At 45.8% G+C, this 20,444-nt stretch overlaps 1 protein-coding gene across 6 annotated transcripts in view; it reads right to left on the bottom strand.

The window, feature by feature from the left end:
* Nucleotides 1–4,317: 4,317 nt before the first annotated feature.
* Nucleotides 4,318–20,444, bottom strand: part of prkcq (protein kinase C, theta) — a 233,340-nt gene continuing 217,213 nt past the window's right edge. For all 6 annotated transcript variants that reach the window (XM_038811892.1, XM_038811893.1, XM_038811895.1 and 3 more), the window contains 4 exons: nucleotides 18,206–18,344; nucleotides 16,158–16,346; nucleotides 8,288–8,416; nucleotides 4,318–6,629 (listed from right to left, as the gene is read on the bottom strand). In XM_038811892.1, coding sequence (XP_038667820.1) covers nucleotides 6,477–6,629; nucleotides 8,288–8,416; nucleotides 16,158–16,346; nucleotides 18,206–18,344 — 610 coding nt within the window. In that variant the 3' untranslated portion in view covers nucleotides 4,318–6,476. The remainder of the gene's footprint in view (nucleotides 6,630–8,287; nucleotides 8,417–16,157; nucleotides 16,347–18,205; nucleotides 18,345–20,444) is intronic.

Below are 20,444 nucleotides of genomic sequence, written 5' to 3'. Positions count from 1 at the left end.
ACAGCCTGGTATGGCAACTGCTCGGCCCAGGACCGCAAGGAACTTCAGAGAGTCGTGAATACCGCCCAGTCCATCACACGAACCTGCCTCCCATCCATTGATTCCACCTATACCTCCCGCTGCCGGGGGAAAGCAGGCAGCATAATCAAGGATCCCTCCCACCCTGCTTACTCACTTTTCCAACTTCTTCCATTGGGCAGGAGATTCAGAAGTCTGAGAACACGCAGGAACAGACTCAAAAACAGCTTCTTCCCCACTGTCACCAGACTCCTAAATGACCCTCTTATGGACTGACCTCATTAACACTACACCCATGTCTGCTTCATCCGATGCCAATGCTTATGTAGTTACATTGTATATATTGTGTTGCCCTATTATGTATTCTCATGTATTTTCTTGAATTCTGTTTAATTCCCTTTTCTTCCCATGTACTGAATGATCTGTTGAGCTGCTTGCAGAAAAATACTTTTCACTGTACCTCGGTACACGTGACAATAAACAAATCCAATCCAATCCAATGTAAAGTTATACAAAATTATAGCGCATATTTAAATGCTTTCACAGACGTAGATTTCACAGTCAGTGCAGACTTGATGGGCCAAATGGCTTCCTTCGGCACTGTAGGGATTCAATGAAATTCTATGAGATTTGAAACAAATAACCAAACCTCTGTTCACTTATAAATAATCACCATTAATCATACCAAAAATTACTTTAAAAGAACCAATAATAACAGCAATGCCACAGGAAAAGAGGAAAAAGAAACTGTTAAAAGTCTACCTATCTTTAAAACACATGTTAAACATGTTGCCTGTTGTCTTCAATGTGAATCATAAGAACATAAGAACTAAGAGCAGGAGTAGGCCATCTGGCCCCTCGAGCCTGCTCCGCCATTCAATGAGATCATGGCTGATCTTTTGTGGACTCAGCTCCACTTTCCGGCCCGAACACCATAACCCTTAATCCCTTTATTCTTCAAAAAACTATCTATCTTTATCTTGAAAATATTTAATGAAGGAGCCTCAGCTGCTTCACTGGGCAATGAATTCCATAGATTCACAAACCTTTGGGTGAAGAAGTTCCTCCTAAACTCAGTCCTTATCTATTCTTCCTTATTTTGAGGCTATGCCCCCTAGTTCTGCTTTCACCGGCCAGTGGAAACAACCTGCCCGCATCTATCGTATCTATTCCCTTCATAATTTTATATGTTTCTATAAGATCCCCCCTCATCCTTCTAAATTCCAACGAGTACAGTCCCAGTCTACTCAAGCTCTCCTCGTAATGCAACCCCTTCAGCTCTGGGATTAACCTAGTGAATCTCCTCTGTACACCCTCCAGCGCCAGTACATCCTTTCTCAGGTAAGGCAAAAACTGAACACAATACTCCAGGTGTGGCCTCACTAACACCTTATACAATTGCAGCATAACCTCCTTAGTCTTAAACTCCATCACTCTAGCAATGAAGGACATAATTCCGTTTGCCTTCTTAATCACCTGTTGCACCTGTAAACCAACCTTTTTGTGACTGATGCACTAGCACACCCAGGTCTCTCTGCACAGCAGCATGTTTTAATATTTTATCATTTAAATAATAATCCCTTTTGCTGTTATTCCTACCAAAATGGATAACCTCACATTTGTCAACATTGTATTCCATCTGCCAGACCCTAGCCCATCACTTAACCTATCCAAATCCCTCTGCAGACTTCCGGTATCCTCTGCACTTTTTGTTTACCACTCATCTTAGTGTCGCCTGCAAACTTGGATACATTGCCCTTGGTCCCCAACTCCAAATCATCTATGTAAATTGTGCACAATTGTGGGCCCAACACGGATCCCTGAGGGACACCACTAGCTACTGATTGCCAACCAGAGAAACACCCATTTATCCCAACTCTTTGCTTTCTATTAATTAACCAATCCTCTATCCATGCTATTACTTTACCCTTAATGCCATGCATCTTTATCTTATGCAGCAACATTTTGTGTGGCAATCTGTAGTTTAAATGCCTGCCCTCAATGGGCGTTCCCAACCTGACCCCGTCAATAGATGGCAGGGCTGATCCGCGCTGGAGCCTGCGCAGACTGTCGTGCTGGGGGCCCCAGACTGCCACCGGAAGAGAAAGGTTCAGCATGATATCCGAGCACGGGTAGGTGGGCTTTTTCAGTGTCATAATCGGCGGGCGATCCGGGGCTTCCCGTTGCCAACCGGAAGTTATCGGCCACCCAGTCATTCAAACTGATGTTGAGAAGAATCTTGCGTTAACACTTCTGTCAAGCCCCTCTCGGAAATTGTGGTATAGATGCAAGTTATTATGTGCCACCTGTGCTCGTAACACTAATCATAGATTTCAGAGTGCAGAAGGAGGCCATTCGGCCCATCTCAACAGTCAGATCTCCAGAGTTATTCAGAAACTTTGCAAATTCTATTTGTCAATGTGAGTTGAAGGGTGAGGTTCATTGGTAAGGCATATAAGGAAGCAACAACACCACGGCAACATCACAAATTATACAACACTATTTTATTTTACACGTAAATTAATGAGGTAATAAAACACTGACATTTTGCTATTTTCATGTTGACGTTTAACATCGATTCACTTATTTCATTATTGGGGTGAATTTAGATGCCTATCGTGGGAATGCAAATTTCAGCACTGAGATTGGGAACATCTTTCAACTATTGGCACCTAGTGTCAGCAACAAGCACTCCCAGGTGGAGAATAGATCAGGCCAGATGTAGAGTTTAATGCCTGGTGTGTGCCAGAATACAGGTAGCTTTGTGTGGTGGACTTTTATCCTGCTACAAAACAAATCGAAATCGCTGAAAGTTAGATTATTGCAGTCGGCAATGAATAAAGGCTCATTGTGTGCCACATCGTAATGTTTACCTTTGACTGTGGTGCCAACGTTTGTAGAAAATGTCCTCCTTGTCTCCCTCCAGCATCGGACATCAACATTTCGTGAACCCAAGCAAATGTTCCCTATCCTAATGTGCTTGTCGGAATTCTGACTTGTGGCAAGTTAGTACGTTAGATAGATAGAATAGATAGAACAGTACAGCACAGAACAGGCCCTTCGGCCCTCGATGTTGTGCCGAGCAATGATCACCCTACTCAAACTCACGTATCCACCCTATACCCGTAACCCAACAACTCCCCCCCTTAACCTTACTTTTTAGGACACTACGGGCAATTTAGCATGGCCAATCCACCTAACCCGCACATCTTTGGACTGTGGGAGGAAATCGGAGCGCCCGGAGGAAACCCACGCACACACGGGGAGGACGTGCAGACTCCACACAGACAGCGACCCAGCCGGGAATCGAACCTGGGACCCTGGAGCTGTGAAGCATTTATGCTAACCACCATGCTACCGTGCTGCCCTAACGTTCTCCTCCAATATCTCAGAATTTATATAATACTGCAGTGCACATTGCATCTCCTTTGACAAAGGCAGCAACAGCAGGTAAGTTGACTTCCGCCCATTTCAAGTACATTTAAAAAGAGACTTTATGAAACACTTACTATAATGCGTAACTGGCTCGCATTCTTTGACCTCACACTCACTGGCCAGATGAGAAAACATGGAAACATTCATCCCGACAATCTCCTTGGTTACCTTTTCGCTCGTGATCTGCTGTGATTCCTGTCAAACCAAGCCAATTTTACCTCAGCTTTATTTACAGAGTTGGTAGAAAATGTTTTGGATTGCACCTCAATTTAATTTTTTATGTGTAAACAAAAATAAAAAATATTGGCAATCAGAAGGCGTAACATTAAAATCTAAAAATGAAGGAGATTCAATTTCTGGAATGGAGCGGGTGAAGGGTTTTAGGCTGGTTAAATCTGTAACCCACACAATGTTGAGATGTACAGATGATCATTAAAGTATCTGAGTCAGATCAACATAAATATTAGGTTATTATATCTTTTAATTTCCACTTTCCTCCCTCCAAGTTGTGAAATATTTGGGTCTGACTTTTTGTCCAATACCCTGTTTAATGTCAGCAGTCAATTGAATTTGGGGGTAGGAGGGACATCATTGAATGGTACTGCGCAGGGCATTCGCCTCATTCAGCCAGTGACGGCCCTTTGGCAGATTAGTGTTGGTCCCCCACTCACTCTTCCCTCATCACCCAGCAAATGTTCCCTCTCAAGTATTTATCCAATCTGTTGATGGTTGCTATTGAATCTGCTTTCACTGCCCTTTGAGGCGTTGCACTCCAGATCATGCTAACCCATTGCAGATATGATTGATCCTGTTCTCACTCAATGTTGGTTGAATATTGCAGCCCCCCCCCCCCCCCCCCCCCCCCCCCCCCACATTGGCTTTACACAGTTGTAGCTGAAATCAAGATATTGATTACAATGGGCCTTGACAGTCACAGAGCCAAGGCTGGTGAACCGAGGGAAGAACCCACATGTAAAGAAACAGCATTAAATCTCAATGCACACAACAAAATAGTCGAACTTCTGAATCCAATCTCCTTCAACTGCACGTGGGGGAGAGAAGTATTTGAATCACAAACGTCAAGGATGTGGAAAGTAATTGTGAGGATTGCAGGATTAATGTAAGCATTCATAGGTTAAAATATAATGTAAAACCGGCCTTCACAGTATTAAAAGTACACAGTTCATTCAGTAACAAACTAAGATAACAGTAATATCTCCACTCGGGTAGCTCCGAAGGCAATAGCAGTGTTGGGTACCATCTGTAATGAAGTAATGCCGTTTGAAAATACTGCTCACATTTTCCTGAAAGCCCAAAAGGGCAGGACAACAGTAATGTTGAAAAGAAGAGAACAGCAGACAAGGCAAGTTGTTCATTTGAGTTTTCAACATTGGCAGACATTTCAATGTTCCCTTCAAGGGGAAACTGGGGGGGAGGAGCAAGAACTTCTACTGGTGTGAGAGCCTTGGAGCGATTGACTCAGAGTGCGCTAAAACCTGATTTTGCCATCATGAGGATGCACAGCAAGAATGCGGGATGTTGGATACATTGTATTGGAGCTTAGGTGAAAACATCAGAGAGAAAATAACCATAGTATTGATTAAATAAAGTGGAAAATGTTACAACACGGAAATGTTGCAGGTTCCAGCCAAGATGGCTACCTACGTAATCATTTGGAGTTATGCTGCCCCTTTTTATTGGGATGTCCCACCTAAATGCCCGAAGAGTAAAACCTCTACAAATGCCACTTTCAAGATAACACACTGTCCGATACATGCAAGTTTCCTTGTGTTGTCCAGTTCCAGTCCTGTTTATTTTCCATGGATCCAGCGGCCGATCAATCTGAATTGTCTTGCCAATTTTGGAGATTTAGCCGCCGATATCACTCTTTTGACGTTCCTGTCACATTTCAACTCTGCTTCTCCAAAACCCACGGCAGCATGTTGGTTCTGTCCGTAACCAACTGCGCAGAAAAGTTTGTGTCCTCTTCTGGTCAAAGGCTGATTGGTTTCACCAGGCCGACACTGAATGATGTGGTTAATGGAACCATGGGTGGCGAGCTGTAACAGCGTTGATCTGTGAACCCCAACGATAGAAGAGAATCTTGCACACTAATCACTGTGAGATCAAGAAAGCCGAATTTCAACAGCTCGCGATACCTTCGTCACACACTTGCGAAGAAAATATTGAAATCTCGACGCTTGGTTGAAAACATTTTGTTCCATTGTCTTCACTTAACTTTATGATTTGAGGTTACTCACCGTGTGGGTTGATGCGAAAGGGTGAATATTCAAGTCCATTGGGAAAGGAACAGTGTGATTTACTGGTTGTGGGGAGATTAGGCAGAATTCACACAAATTGTGATCTTCCTGGGTTAAATCAGGCCGCAATCCCACCATTGCGGTGGTCTGATTTGTCGAAAACGACAATTATTAAATAATGCCACGGTTTCTCAAAGGGATGCGCGAGCTTTGCTCTTTGGTTCGCGGGTCTGGACAGGAATGAGTTTGTGAATTCTTTCGTCCATCCCTGTGCCAGTTCACTGCAAACCCTGTCAGACTTGAGAACAAAGTGTCATCACATCCACGCAACTGATAAAACAAAATTCTTTCCAAGGTGCAGGAGTTATTCTTGCTCCACAGAAATGTGCGTCAAAATGAATACTCTTAAAAACACTTAATCAAAAGCTAAATGTTTCCACTGCAGCGTTGGTCTCAGTGCTTCAATGTTTATGCTCGGAGATTAGAGACATCAAGTTCAGGCATGTCTGCCTTGTCCTTCCAGTCCAAATAAAGTTAGGATCTCTTCTTAGATGTTATGGATGTTCCCACACAATGATTTTCAACATGGATACCCAGGAGCATTCTGGTGTATGTAACTTACATGACAGGTATTTTTCATGCCACATGTGTAACGTAGAACATAGCCACCACCAGGCTCTCCTCACAGGTGAATGCAAAGCATGGAACTCTTCAGTGTGACAGAGGTAAAAGATATTTTTGCGACCCGTCATTTTATCTTCATCAAAGTACTCTATCCATTTTGGGGTTAGTGAACGAGAAGTTGTTGAACATGTTTTGGTCCATGCTGTTGATGAGGGTCCTGTCTGCACACGACAGCTTGGGTTTCTCATTCAAGAATTCTTTGTCAAAGTTGCTGCAGTCACTTGACGATTTCTGTCAAATAAAAGTAGTTGAAGCATTTGAGAATTGGATAGCTCTGTCAGCGATAACTGACTACACAAGGAAAGGTAAGAATGTATGTGATTTGTAAACAGACCATTGCCAACCAAATGCACCATGCATCTTGTGATATTATACAAATGTACAGCATGTGAAGAGTTAGTGTTATGTTAAGCCCAGCCACTAGAGGGAGCTAAGGAACAGTACTATAAATTGCACTGGCTCTTAAACAAAGGGGAGGAGATTATGGAGATTACTGGAGCTGATGAAGATAAGATTCATAGTGTATTGCAGAGTTAGTTAAGATATAATAGATATAATTAGTAGATAGAGATCGTGTTAGTGGGTGTAGTTTAATTCTTACATGTATGTTTGCTATTCAGAATAAGTCAAACTCAAATTTAGTAGAGTTAATGAAATTAGTTTAGTTCTTCAAAAGAGCATCGTGTATCGTTGTGACCACTGCGTCTTCCATCCTGGAAACCCCTCGCAAAGATCACCACACATCTACGCCATGCAGCTATACTATACATCTATATCATGCATCTGCTCCATCACTCGTATCACTCTCATCGGGCGGCATGGTAGCACAGTGGTTAGAACTGTTGCTCCACACGCCAGGGACCCGGCGGGGGGGTCGGAGAATCCCGCCCAGGATGTTCAAAGATATTGGGCACGATTCAACTAAATGGGAACAAAGTCCCATAGTGAGCGTGGTCAGCCGCATGTTTCTTGGCACTCACAGTGCCGAGAATCACATGGTTATACAACACCACTCTCAAGGACGCACATAGCCCCGTTTTCTACACCGAGGAGCTCCACTCGCTGGAACTCCTCAGTGGAGCGAGAGATCTGGATGCCATTTTTAAATGGTGTCCCAATCTCTGAGGCCCTCAACACAACCCTGACCCCTCCCCCAAGCCCCAACGCACTATGGGAGGGTCCCCACACCTGCACAGGGCATCCCCGGCCCGATCGCCAGCATTTCTGCTGCTTTGCTGCAAGTTGCATCTTGTCCTTAGAGGGCAAAGTGACATCGGCGTTTCCCTTGAGGATCAACAAGAGCAGTGACACTGCCTGTTGAGCAAGTCATGTGTAAAGCAGATTGCCCAGGAATCAGTGAAGACAAATACTGTTATTAATTCAGGAGGGAGCTGGCTAGTCACTTGCATAAGAAGCTTTTCAGGGGAATAATAATAATCTTTATTAGTGTTACAAGTACGTTTAAATTAACACTGCAATGAAGTTACTGTGAAAAGCCCCTAGTCGCCACATTCCGGCACCTGTTTGGGTACACGGAGGGAGAATTCAGAATGTCCAATTCACCTAACAAGCACGTCTTTCGAGACTTGTGAGAGGAAACCGGAGCACCCGGAGGAAACCCACACAGACACGGGGAGAACGTGCAAACTCCGCACAGTGACCCAAGTTGGGAATTGAACCCGGGACCCGTGAAGCAACTGTGCTAACCACTGTGCTACCATGCCGCCCATAATGCCCGTTAATTTCAATAAAATTTGAACTGGTATTTCCACTTACCTCTTTACGAGATTTACTAATGCGTATGATTTTTTAAAAAGAGAAATCGTAATCTGATGTAAAAGCTGGGTGGGCTGGAAAAAACCCAGATGCAAGACGAACCGATATCTTACCACTGTGGGTTTGAAAGGTGGCTCCACTTCCCGGTCTTCCAGCGCCTGCCAGTCAATATCCCGGAAAAAGGCTTGCTGCCGAATGCTTCCTTTAACACCCAGCCTCCTCTCAGGTTCACGAACAAAGAGCTGAAACAGGCACAAGATCGAGTCACTTTATTGGGTTTCGACAACAGCACGCATTCGAATAAAAACAAAATACTGCGGGGGGGGGGGGGGGGGGGGGGCTGGAAATCTGAAATAAAAACAGGAAATGCTGCAAAGCCTCAGCAGGTCTGACAGCGTCGATGGAGACAGCAACAGGATTAACATTTCCAGTCCGTTTGGCTCTTCTTACAGAACTACGAAAGGCTCGCACGGACTCAGCACGTTAACTCTCTCCTCACAGATGCTGTCAGACACGCTGGGTTTTCCCAGCATTTTCAGTTTTTATAACATACGTTAGTCAGGCCAACTGTATATTTTGAATTTACTTAAAAACCATTGTTTTTTAATAATAATCTTTATTGCCACAAGTAGGCTTACATTAACACTGCAATGAAGTTACTGTGAAAATCCCCTAGTCGCCACACTCCAGTGCCTGTTCGGGTACTCTGAGGGAGAATTCAGAATGTCCAATTCACCTAACAAGCACGTCTTTCGGGACTTGTGGGAGGAAACCGGAGCATCCGGAGGAAACCCACGCAGACATGGGGGAAAGGGGAAAAAAAACAGTGACCCCAAGCCGGGAATCCAACCTGGGACCCTAGCGCTGTGAAGCAACATTGCTAACCACTGCACTACCCTGCCAACCACGGTATTGTTCATTGTTCATAGATAAAAACATTAAAGTCGGCAATGTTAACCTTCAGTACCTGTGTCTTGGTTCGTTCTTTCTAAAAGATCTACTTGACAACACTTTGAAAAATAAACCTCCCCTCCCCCCCACTCAAGGTCGATGCCCATAAGCTTCGGGGTATCTGATCTTCAGTATGCCATCCAAGTGGCCATACCTCATGTAGGAACCAAGGCAGTGAGCACATAGGGAACTATTCGACTGTGTGTAGCATTGCAGAATCCTCATGCAATAAGCACCATCCAACAGCAGAGACAGGTCAGGAGCTTTGGCTGATTATTCCCTACCCCACACCATGGGTGTCATCATAGCTGCTGCCGTTACTGGGAGCAATTAAGTCAGTGCAACCTGGAGATCGGACCCAGGAATGGCCTGGTCTGTAGAACTAAATATCCACACGTTTTCCAACTAAATGGAGCAGGACAGAGCTTTGTTGAAGGGATTCTGTTCTCATTAGTAGGTACTGAGTAGGCATAGATCCTGATTTCACTCCATGACTCGCACATATAAAGCATTCTTTTATGTGGCAGAGCTGCTTGGACCACCTGACCCTGACTCACAGACATAAACTAGGGCTGAAGACCATGGTTCAATTGGTAGCAAATTCTCTCAATCACAAGGCCTGGATTCAAGTCCCAATCCGCAGCTTGACCACAGAGAAAAAAAACGTGAGGCGGACACACCAATGCTGTACTGAAGAGGCATTTTGGACGAGATGTAAATCAAGGCCCCCATCTGCCCACTTGGTGGATGCGAAAGAGTCCATGGAACTACTGCAAAGAAGTGCAGATCACCAGCGCCCTGACCAATATTTACTCTTTGATCAATATTACAGAAACACACTATCTGGTGGCTGACATGCTGCTGTTTGGGCAAGCTTGTGGCTAACACACTGCTGTTTGGGCAAGCTTGTGGCTAACACACTGCTGTTTGGGCAAGCTTGTGGCTAACACATTGCTGTTTGAGAAAGCTTGTGGCTAGCACGCTGCTGTTTGGGCAAGCTTGTGGCTAACACACTGCTGTTTGGGCAAGCTTGTGGCTAACATGCTGCTGTTTGGGCAAGCTTGTGGCTAACACACTGCTGTTTGGGCAAGCTTGTGGCTAACACACTGCTGTTTGGGCAAGCTTGTGGCTAACACACTGCTGTTTGAGCAAGCTTGTGGCTAACATGCTGCTGTTTGGGCAAGCTTGTGGCTAACATGCTGCTGTTTGGGCAAGCTTGTGGCTAACATGCTGCTGTTTGGGCAAGCTTGTGGCTAACACACTGCTGTTTGGGCAAGCTTGTGGCTAACATGCTGCTGTTTGAGCAAGCTTGTGGCTAACATGCTGCTGTTTGGGCAAGCTTGTGGCTAACATGCTGCTGTTTGGGCAAGCTTGTGGCTAACACACTGCTGTTTGGGCAAGCTTGTGGCTAGCACTCTGCTGTTTGGGCAAGCTTGTGGCTAACACACTGCTGTTTGGGCAAGCTTGTGGCTAACACATTGCTGTTTGGGCAAGCTTGTGGCTAACACACTGCTGTTTGGGCAAGCTTGTGGCTAACACACTGCTGTTTGGGCAAGCTTGTGGCTAACATGCTGCTGTTTGGGCAAGCTTGTGGCTAACATGCTGCTGTTTGGGCAAGCTTGTGGCTAACACACTGCTGTTTGGGCAAGCTTGTGGCTAACACACTGCTGTTTGGGCAAGCTTGTGGCTAACATGCTGCTGTTTGGGCAAGCTTGTGGCTAACACACTGCTGTTTGGGCAAGCTTGTGGCTAACACGCTGCTGTTTGGGCAAGCTTGTGGCTAACACACTGCTGTTTGGGCAAGCTTGTGGCTAACACACTGCTGTTTGGGCAAGCTTGTGGCTAACACGCTGCTGTTTGGGCAAGCTTGTGGCTAACACAATGCTGTTTGGGCAAGCTTGTGGCTAACACACTGCTGTTTGGGCAAGCTTGTGGCTAACACATTGCTGTTTGGGCAAGCTTGTGGCTAGCACTCTGCTGTTTGAGCAAGCTTGTGGCTAACATGCTGCTGTTTGGGCAAGCTTGTGGCTAACATGCTGCTGTTTGGGCAAGCTTGTGGCTAACACACTGCTGTTTGAGCAAGCTTGTGGCTAACACACTGCTGTTTGGGCAAGCTTGTGGCTAGCACTCTGCTGTTTGAGCAAGCTTGTGGCTAACACACTGCTGTTTGAGCAAGCTTGTGGCTAACATGCTGCTGTTTGGGCAAGCTTGTGGCTAACACACTGCTGTTTGGGCAAGCTTGTGGCTAACACACTGCTGTTTGGGCAAGCTTGTGGCTAGCACTCTGCTGTTTGGGCAAGCTTGTGGCTAACACGCTGCTGTTTGGGCAAGCTTGTGGCTAACATGCTGCTGTTTGGGCAAGCTTGTGGCTAACACACTGCTGTTTGGGCAAGCTTGTGGCTAACACACTGCTGTTTGGGCAAGCTTGTGGCTAACACACTGCTGTTTGGGCAAGCTTGTGGCTAACACGCTGCTGTTTGGGCAAGCTTGTGGCTAACACACTGCTGTTTGGGCAAGCTTGTGGCTAACACACTGCTGTTTGGGCAAGCTTGTGGCTAACACAATGCTGTTTGGGCAAGCTTGTGGCTAACACACTGCTGTTTGGGCAAGCTTGTGGCTAACACATTGCTGTTTGGGCAAGCTTGTGGCTAACACACTGCTGTTTGGGCAAGCTTGTGGCTAACACACTGCTGTTTGGGCAAGCTTGTGGCTAACACACTGCTGTTTGAGCAAGCTTGTGGCTAACACACTGCTGTTTTGGCAAGCTTGTGGCTAACACACTGCTGTTTGGGCAAGCTTGTGGCTAACACACTGCTGTTTGGGCAAGCTTGTGGCTAACATGCTGCTGTTTGGGCAAGCTTGTGGCTAACACACTGCTGTTTGAGCAAGCTTGTGGCTAACATGCTGCTGTTTGGGCAAGCTTGTGGCTAACACACTGCTGTTTGGGCAAGCTTGTGGCTAACATGCTGCTGTTTGGGCAAGCTTGTGGCTAACACACTGCTGTTTGAGCAAGCTTGTGGCTAACACACTGCTGTTTGGGCAAGCTTGTGGCTAACACACTGCTGTTTGGGCAAGCTTGTGGCTAACACATTGCTGTTTGGGCAAGCTTGTGGCTAACACACTGCTGTTTGGGCAAGCTTGTGGCTAACACACTGCTGTTTGAGCAAGCTTGTGGCTAACATGCTGCTGTTTGAGCAAGCTTGTGGCTAACACACTGCTGTTTGGGCAAGCTTGTGGCTAGCACTCTGCTGTTTGGGCAAGCTTGTGGCTAACATGCTGCTGTTTGGGCAAGCTTGTGGCTAACATGCTGCTGTTTGGGCAAGCTTGTGGCTAACACACTGCTGTTTGGGCAAGCTTGTGGCTAGCACTCTGCTGTTTGGGCAAGCTTGTGGCTAACATGCTGCTGTTGGGCAAGCTTGTGGCTAACACACTGCTGTTTGGGCAAGCTTGTGGCTAACACACTGCTGTTTGAGCAAGCTTGTGGCTAACATGCTGCTGTTTGGGCAAGCTTGTGGCTAACACACTGCTGTTTGGGCAAGCTTGTGGCTAACACACTGCTGTTTGAGCAAGCTTGTGGCTAACATGCTGCTGTTTGGGCAAGCTTGTGGCTAACATGCTGCTGTTTGGGCAAGCTTGTGGCTAACATGCTGCTGTTTGGGCAAGCTTGTGGCTAACATGCTGCTGTTTGGGCAAGCTTGTGGCTAACACACTGCTGTTTGGGCAAGCTTGTGGCTAGCACTCTGCTGTTTGGGCAAGCTTGTGGCTAACATGCTGCTGTTTGGGCAAGCTTGTGGCTAACATGCTGCTGTTTGGGCAAGCTTGTGGCTAACATGCTGCTGTTTGGGCAAGCTTGTGGCTAACATGCTGCTGTTTGGGCAAGCTTGTGGCTAACACACTGCTGTTTGGGCAAGCTTGTGGCTAGCACTCTGCTGTTTGGGCAAGCTTGTGGCTAACATGCTGCTGTTTGGGCAAGCTTGTGGCTAACACACTGCTGTTTGAGCAAGCTTGTGGCTAACACACTGCTGTTTGAGCAAGCTTGTGGCTAACACACTGCTGTTTGGGCAAGCTTTTGGCTAACATGCTGCTGTTTGGGCAAGCTTGTGGCTAACACACTGCTGTTTGAGCAAGCTTGTGGCTAACATGCTGCTGTTTGAGCAAGCTTGTGGCTAACACACTGCTGTTTGGGCAAGCTTGTGGCTAGCACTCTGCTGTTTGGGCAAGCTTGTGGCTAACATGCTGCTGTTTGGGCAAGCTTGTGGCTAACATGCTGCTGTTTGGGCAAGCTTGTGGCTAGCACTCTGCTGTTTGGGCAAGCTTGTGGCTAACATGCTGCTGTTTGGGCAAGCTTGTGGCTAACACACTGCTGTTTGGGCAAGCTTGTGGCTAACACACTGCTGTTTGAGCAAGCTTGTGGCTAACATGCTGCTGTTTGGGCAAGCTTGTGGCTAACACACTGCTGTTTGGGCAAGCTTGTGGCTAACACACTGCTGTTTGAGCAAGCTTGTGGCTAACACACTGCTGTTTGGGCAAGCTTGTGGCTAACACACTGCTGTTTGAGCAAGCTTGTGGCTAACACACTGCTGTTTGGGCAAGCTTGTGGCTAACACACTGCTGTTTGGGCAAGCTTGTGGCTAACACGCTGCTGTTTGGGCAAGCTTGTGGCTAACACACTGCTGTTTGGGCAAGCTTGTGGCTAACACTCTGCTGTTTGGGCAAGCTTGTGGCTAACACACTGCTGTTTGGGCAAGCTTGTGGCTAACACAATGCTGTTTGGGCAAGCTTGTGGCTAACACACTGCTGTTTGAGCAAGCTTGTGGCTAACACACTGCTGTTTGGGCAAGCTTGTGGCTAACATGCTGCTGTTTGGGCAAGCTTGTGGCTAACACACTGCTGTATGGGCAAGCTTGTGGCTAACACACTGCTGTTTGGGCAAGCTTGTGGCTAACACACTGCTGTTTGGGCAAGCTTGTGGCTAACACACTGCTGTTTGGGCAAGCTTGTGGCTAACATGCTGCTGTATGGGCAAGCTTGTGGCTAACACACTGCTGTTTGGGCAAGCTTGTGGCTAACATGCTGCTGTTTGGGCAAGCTTGTGGCTAACACACTGCTGTTTGGGCAAGCTTGTGGCTAACATGCTGCTGTTTGGGCAAGCTTGTGGCTAACACATTGCTGTTTGGGCAAGCTTGTGGCTAACACACTGCTGTTTGGGCAAGCTTGTGGCTAACATGCTGCTGTTTGGGCAAGCTTGTGGCTAACACACTGCTGTTTGAGCAAGCTTGTGGCTAACACACTGCTGTTTGGGCAAGCTTGTTGAGCACAAGTTATCAGCTGACTTTCCTACATTAGAACAGTGATTACTCCACTTCTAAGAATTGGCGGTAAAGAGCTTTGAGACATCCGGTGCTCATGAACAGCATTTATACAAAGGCAAGTCTTTCTTATTTCTTCTTTTTAGATGTTGTTTCAGTGTCCTACTGCCAAAATCCAGAAAGATACAACTGAAGCCAATCTTTACACATTTTCATAACTATTTATTTACAGAAATACACATTACAAGCCTGCATCTTTAAAAAAAAATCATTATGGGATGTGAAAGCGCTGGTTAGGCCAGCATTTATTGCCCATCCTTAGTTCATAGAAGTCATAGAATCCCTACAGTGCAGAAGGAGGCCATTCAGCCCATCGAATCTGCACCAACCCTTGGAAAGAGCACCTTACTTAGGCCCATGCCTCCACCCTAACCCCCTAACAGTAACCCAACCTTACCTTTTGGACACTAAGGGGCAATTTGGCATGGCCGATCCACCTAACCTGCACATCTTTGGATTGTGGGTGGAAAATCCCACGGACACGGGGAGAACGCGTAAACTCCACAGAGTCACTTGAGGCCAGAATTGAACCCGAGTCCTTAGCGCTGTGAGGCAGCAGTGCTAACCACTGTGCCACCGTGCCGCCCTTCTGAAAGTGGAGGTGAGTTGCCTTGTTGAACTGCTGCAGTCCCTGAGGTGTAGGTGCACCCACTGTGCTGTTAGGGAGGGAGTTCCAGGATTCTGCCCCAGCGACAGTGAAGGAACGGTGATATATTTCCAAGCCAGGGTGGTGAGTTACTTGGAGGGGAACCTCCAGGTATCTGCTGATCTTGTCCTTCCAGATGGTAATGGACGTGGGTTTGGAAGGTGCTCTATGGAACCTTGGCGAGTTTCAACAGTGCCAATAAATCAAATCCAGTGCATCTTGTAGATGGTACACACAGCTGCCACTGTTTGTTGGTGGTGGAGGGAGTGAACGTTTGTGGAAGAGGGAGCAATCAAGCGGGCTGCTTTGTCCTGGATGGTGTCGGGCTTGAGTATTGTTGGAGCTACACTCAACCAGGCAAATGGAGAGTATTCCATTACACTCCTGACTTGTGCCTTGTAGATTTGTGGACAAGCTTTGTGGGGTCAGGAGGTGAGTTACTCACCGTAGGTTTCCTAGCCTTTGACCTGTCCTGCTAGCCTCATCCAACAATCACAGTTTCAGCTATAGTTTATATTCTTTTGAATAAATCAATTAATAAAATAGGGGACAAATTAATAAATTAACAAGAGCGAAAATTAATTAATAAAGGGGATAATCCCTTAAAGGGATACTGCAGCCAAAGAACAAAGCTACAAAAAGAAACTAACAAAACTTTAATTGTTCTTATTGATAGGAGCACAAGAGAATCCACCACCTGCATACAATTAAAGACCATTAACCACTAGTATTGCATGCACAGAGATTGGCCACTGCTCTCCTGCTACATTCAATTACATATATTAAATATCAAATTGTGTTTCCACCATGGACACTTGATTAGTCTGAATTTAGAAAACTGTAATTATGGAACCTGGGTTGTGCATAGCAGAGTTAATAATGAATGAAAATATATGCATTCATTTTTAATGAAAGGGAATTAATACTGTCTTGATGTTGGGATCTATTTGGGAAACAGGGGAGATTGAGTATTTACACCATTAAAAAAGACAAAAACGTGCGTAAGAAAACTCTTACTTTGACTAGAATGTCTTTAGCTTCTTTATTCAGCCAGCGAGGATAGATCGGGTCATCTGTGCGGATCGACTGAAAAAGCTCATCCTCGTCATTGCCGTGGAATGGAGACTGGCCAATCAGCATCTCATAGAGAAGAACTCCAAATGACCACCAGTCTACTGACATACTGTACCTCTGTCCCAGCAGGATCTGTGTAGTGGAAGAGATTCAGAATGGTACAGTCAGAACTTACACAACACACCATAACGTCTCGTCATCGGTGAAGATCGTGAGTATTGGAAAGCAAAAGCTGTAAGGAATGAGTTGGAAGCGTTAAATTCAGAGTCAGGCATCCTTTGACCCTGTCCCTTCCACGCTTAATGCTAATTTTCGGGAATGCTGTCAAAAGGTTGATGTGAAATGTCAACATGCCCTGTAATTATTTGTAATATTAAATTTGTTCTCATTTCAAAATGCTCTCATTTTCGAAGGAATAATTCTTGAATTATATCTCTCAGAAATGTTTCACAAGTACTTCATGTACAATAATGTTCAAGAGTTGTAGTAAGCGACAGACGAATATTTATCGGGTGAAAGTTTCCATTCGGAGGGTCTGACCTGATAGAATTTCATGGAATTTACAGTGCAGAAGGAGGTTTGACAGAGTTGATGGAGCACTGTGTTAATAGAACAGTACAACAGAGGAGACAGCCATTTGGCCCACTAAATCTCTGCCAGCTCTTTCAAAGAGCAACTCAGTTAGTTCCACTCTTTCCCCATAACCCTGCACCATTTTCTCCTCCAAATATTTATCCAGTACCTAATATAGGCTATTAATGCATCTGTAACTACTGTCGGATCAGACAGCACATTCCACATGTTGCATTAAAAGGTTTTATGGGCAGCAGGGTAGCATGGTGGTTAGCATAATTGCTTCACAGCTCCAGAACCCAGGTTCGATTCCCGGCTGGGTCACTGTCTGTGTGGAGTCTGCACGTCCTCCCCCTGTGTGCGTGGGTTTCCTCCGGGTGCTCCGGTTTCCTCCCACAGTCCAAAGATGTGCGAGTTAGGTGGATTGGCCATGCTAAATTGCCCGTAGTATCCTAATAAAAGTAAGGTTAAGGGGGGGGTTGTTGGGTTACGGGTATAGGGTGGATATGTGGGTTTGAGTAGGGTGATCATGGCTCGGCACAACATTAAGGGCCTGTTCTGTGCTGTACTGTTCTATGTTCTATGTTTTCACTCATGCTCCTTCTGTCTTTTTTTGTTAATTGCTTTGATTCTGTACCCGTTGGACATAGGGATTGGGAATGGTTTCCTTTATTCACCCAATCTTCCCGGGAAGTGCTCTGAATTTCATATCAACCGTCAGCATTAATAAGATACACCATAAGCCAATAGCTTGTAACACAAGTTATAGCAGTCAAGGCTGGAATTTTTTATCTTTAAGTTAATCATTCATTAATTACGAACAAGTTTCGTGGATGTTGCAGTTTAATAAAGGGTTTGACTGAAACCTGTCCCCTGATTCCCTTTTCCAGGTGTTGTTTGGCCCCCCTGTGCATCCACCTCTTATCACTGATTCGGTATTTTACGGTGACAATCTTGTCCACAGATAGATTTGTTGATTTATTTGAAAAATTGTAATAAACATTGTAAAAATGCAAGATGTTTCCAAGATCCAAGTGCAACATTGAACTTCAAAATCTTTACTTGCGCACATGACTGGAGTAAAGTGTGCGTAGAATATTAAAGCTATAATTCATTTTTTAGATGTTGGTGCTGTGTTAATGCTTTGAAATCACTCAGGAGAAAGTGGATAATGTTCTCAAAGTTGAAAAATTGGGTAAAATGATGTATCACAAGAGACAGTAACTGGAGATCAAAGTTTGAGAACAATGGCTTCAATCTTCCCAATATTTAGTTAGAAATCATATTCCGTTTACAATTTGCTTCTATCATGTGCGCAGCCAAAGTTATTAAAGTTTAAGCACCAGAAGGCCTTTATAAACAGCCTGTTATTTACGACTGGTTGCCGGCACAATAACGACGTTGGCGGATACACTAACCTCTGGGGCGATATAATCAGGCGTCCCACAGAATGTGCTGGTCCTTGCATCATTGTGAATATTCTCCTTGCACATTCCAAAATCTGCAATTTTAATGTGGCCATCTCTGTCTAACAGAACATTGTCCAACTTCAAATCTCTAAAGAAAACATCAGGAAGGTAAGCCTTCAGTGCGAAGAAGTAAATGAAATATGAACATCTGCGCACATAAACCAGATAAACAGAAGTAGATGCATACAGATACATAGAGGTACATGGACATAGATTAAATGCAGATTCTCTCCCCTATAGATATATGAAATGAAATGAATGAAATGAAAATGAAATGAAAATCACTTATTGTCACGAGTAGGCTTCAATGAAGTTACTGTGAAAAGCCCCTAGTCGCCACATTCCGGCGCCTGTCCGGGGAGGCTGATACGGGAATCGAACCGTGCTGCTGGCCTGCTTTAAAAGCCAGCGATTTAGCCCAGTGAGCTAAATCAGCCCCTAAAATCGCTGATTGTCACGAGTAGGCTTCAAATGAAGTTACTGTGAAAAGCCCCTAGTCGCCACATTCCGGCGCCTGTCCGGGGAGGCTGGTACGGGAATTGAACCATGTTGCTGGCCTGCTTGGTCTGCTTGAAAAGCCAGCGATTTAGCTGAGTGAGCTGAGTGGGTGTAATGTATATATATGTTCATATATATTCAGATATATAGATTAATACACGCACATATCAGTACATATGCCTCCTCACATAGGACACGCAGGTACAGACACACATTATGATAGGATCCAAAGTTTCAAAGCTCGCGTTTTTTCAGTCACAACCTCATTGAAAAGAGAAACCAAAAGGCTAAACTGAGAAAGGAACCCGGCCCGCCGAGCTTCGGAGGAAATGAAAAGTGAAACTGAAGTTGGAAACCAAAACTTCCTGGTGAGAGTGCAGCTGAGTGAAATCATACGGACGTGACTGCACTGGAGAGGGTGCGGAGAAGATTAAATAATTCAGCACAATTCATCCTAACCCAGTTTTGTACTGACTAACCTGCCAACATCCCCCCCCCCCCACCCAACCTCCCCAAAGTCTACTCCTCCGCACAAAGAAGACCCTAATAGACTAACCAAACCTCCCTCCCCCACAACAGATGGCGGTAACCAGCTCCCTGAAAAAGGTAATGAACGGCTGCCACCTTGAGTAAAACCCACCCACCAGCCCACTCATCGTGCACTTGATCTTCTCAAGGTCCAGAAATTCCACCAGCTCCCCTAACCAGGCCGAAGCCTTAGGCGGCACTGGAGACCTCCACCCGAGCAAGACTTACCTCGGGCGATTAGTGAGGCGAAGACCAAGACATCTGCCCTCGGCCCCACCTGCAGAACCGGTGAGTCTGACACTCCAGAAATGGCCACCATCAGGCAAGGCTCCACCCTAACACCCAGATTCCCTGACATTGTTTCAAAAAAGGAGACCCAAAAATTGACAAGCTTGGGGCAAGACCAAAACATGTGCTTATGATCTGCCGGCCCCCCTAGGGCTCTGCTCACACCTGCACCCCACCGCTGAGAAGAACCCACTGATATGTGCCCGGCTCAGGTGCGTACTGTGCACCACCTTGAACTGTATCAAACGTAACCTTGCACACGAGGAGCTGAAGTTAACCCTTTGAAGAGTTTCACTCCACACACACCTCCGCAAAGACCAAACCCAGCTCATCATCTAACTTCCTCTTTACTTATTCCAGTGAAGCCCGCTCCGTCACCAACATCTGCTCATAAATTTCTGAGATCCTTCCCTCCCTTACTTCATCCAGGGACATAACTCTATCCATAAGTGAGGGTGCCGGCACCAGGGGAAGCTAAGGAAGCTCCTTAGGTACCAAACCGCACACATGAAAGCATCTAAATACATCCCCTCTCGGGAACAGCAACAAAGAGCCTAATTTAAAATGCTGCCTAAATTGATTCCAAATCCCCCTCCTATGAGGCAATCTGGCAGGGCCCCAAGCTGTGCCACTTCCAGCTTCAGACCCACGCCCACCCAAGATGTCCGCCATCACCCCCATCAAGTCAGTTCAAAGATAAAGGAACAGGCTCTTTCACCGTCAGCAAACTGCAGCTCCAACAATATAAAACCTCACATTCTGCCCAGATGCAATCCCCACCAATAAGCGACCCTTTCCCATTTCACAACCATCCCACACAAAAACACAGATATAGAGGAACCTAACAATGAACAAACAGCAAAGATCATAGACC

The sequence above is a fragment of the Scyliorhinus canicula genome, chromosome 11 (genome assembly GCF_902713615.1).
Source record: "Scyliorhinus canicula chromosome 11, sScyCan1.1, whole genome shotgun sequence".
NCBI lineage: Eukaryota > Metazoa > Chordata > Chondrichthyes > Carcharhiniformes > Scyliorhinidae > Scyliorhinus > Scyliorhinus canicula.
Note: the sequence above shows the minus strand (reverse complement) of the source record. Positions and strands in the feature narration are given on the sequence as shown.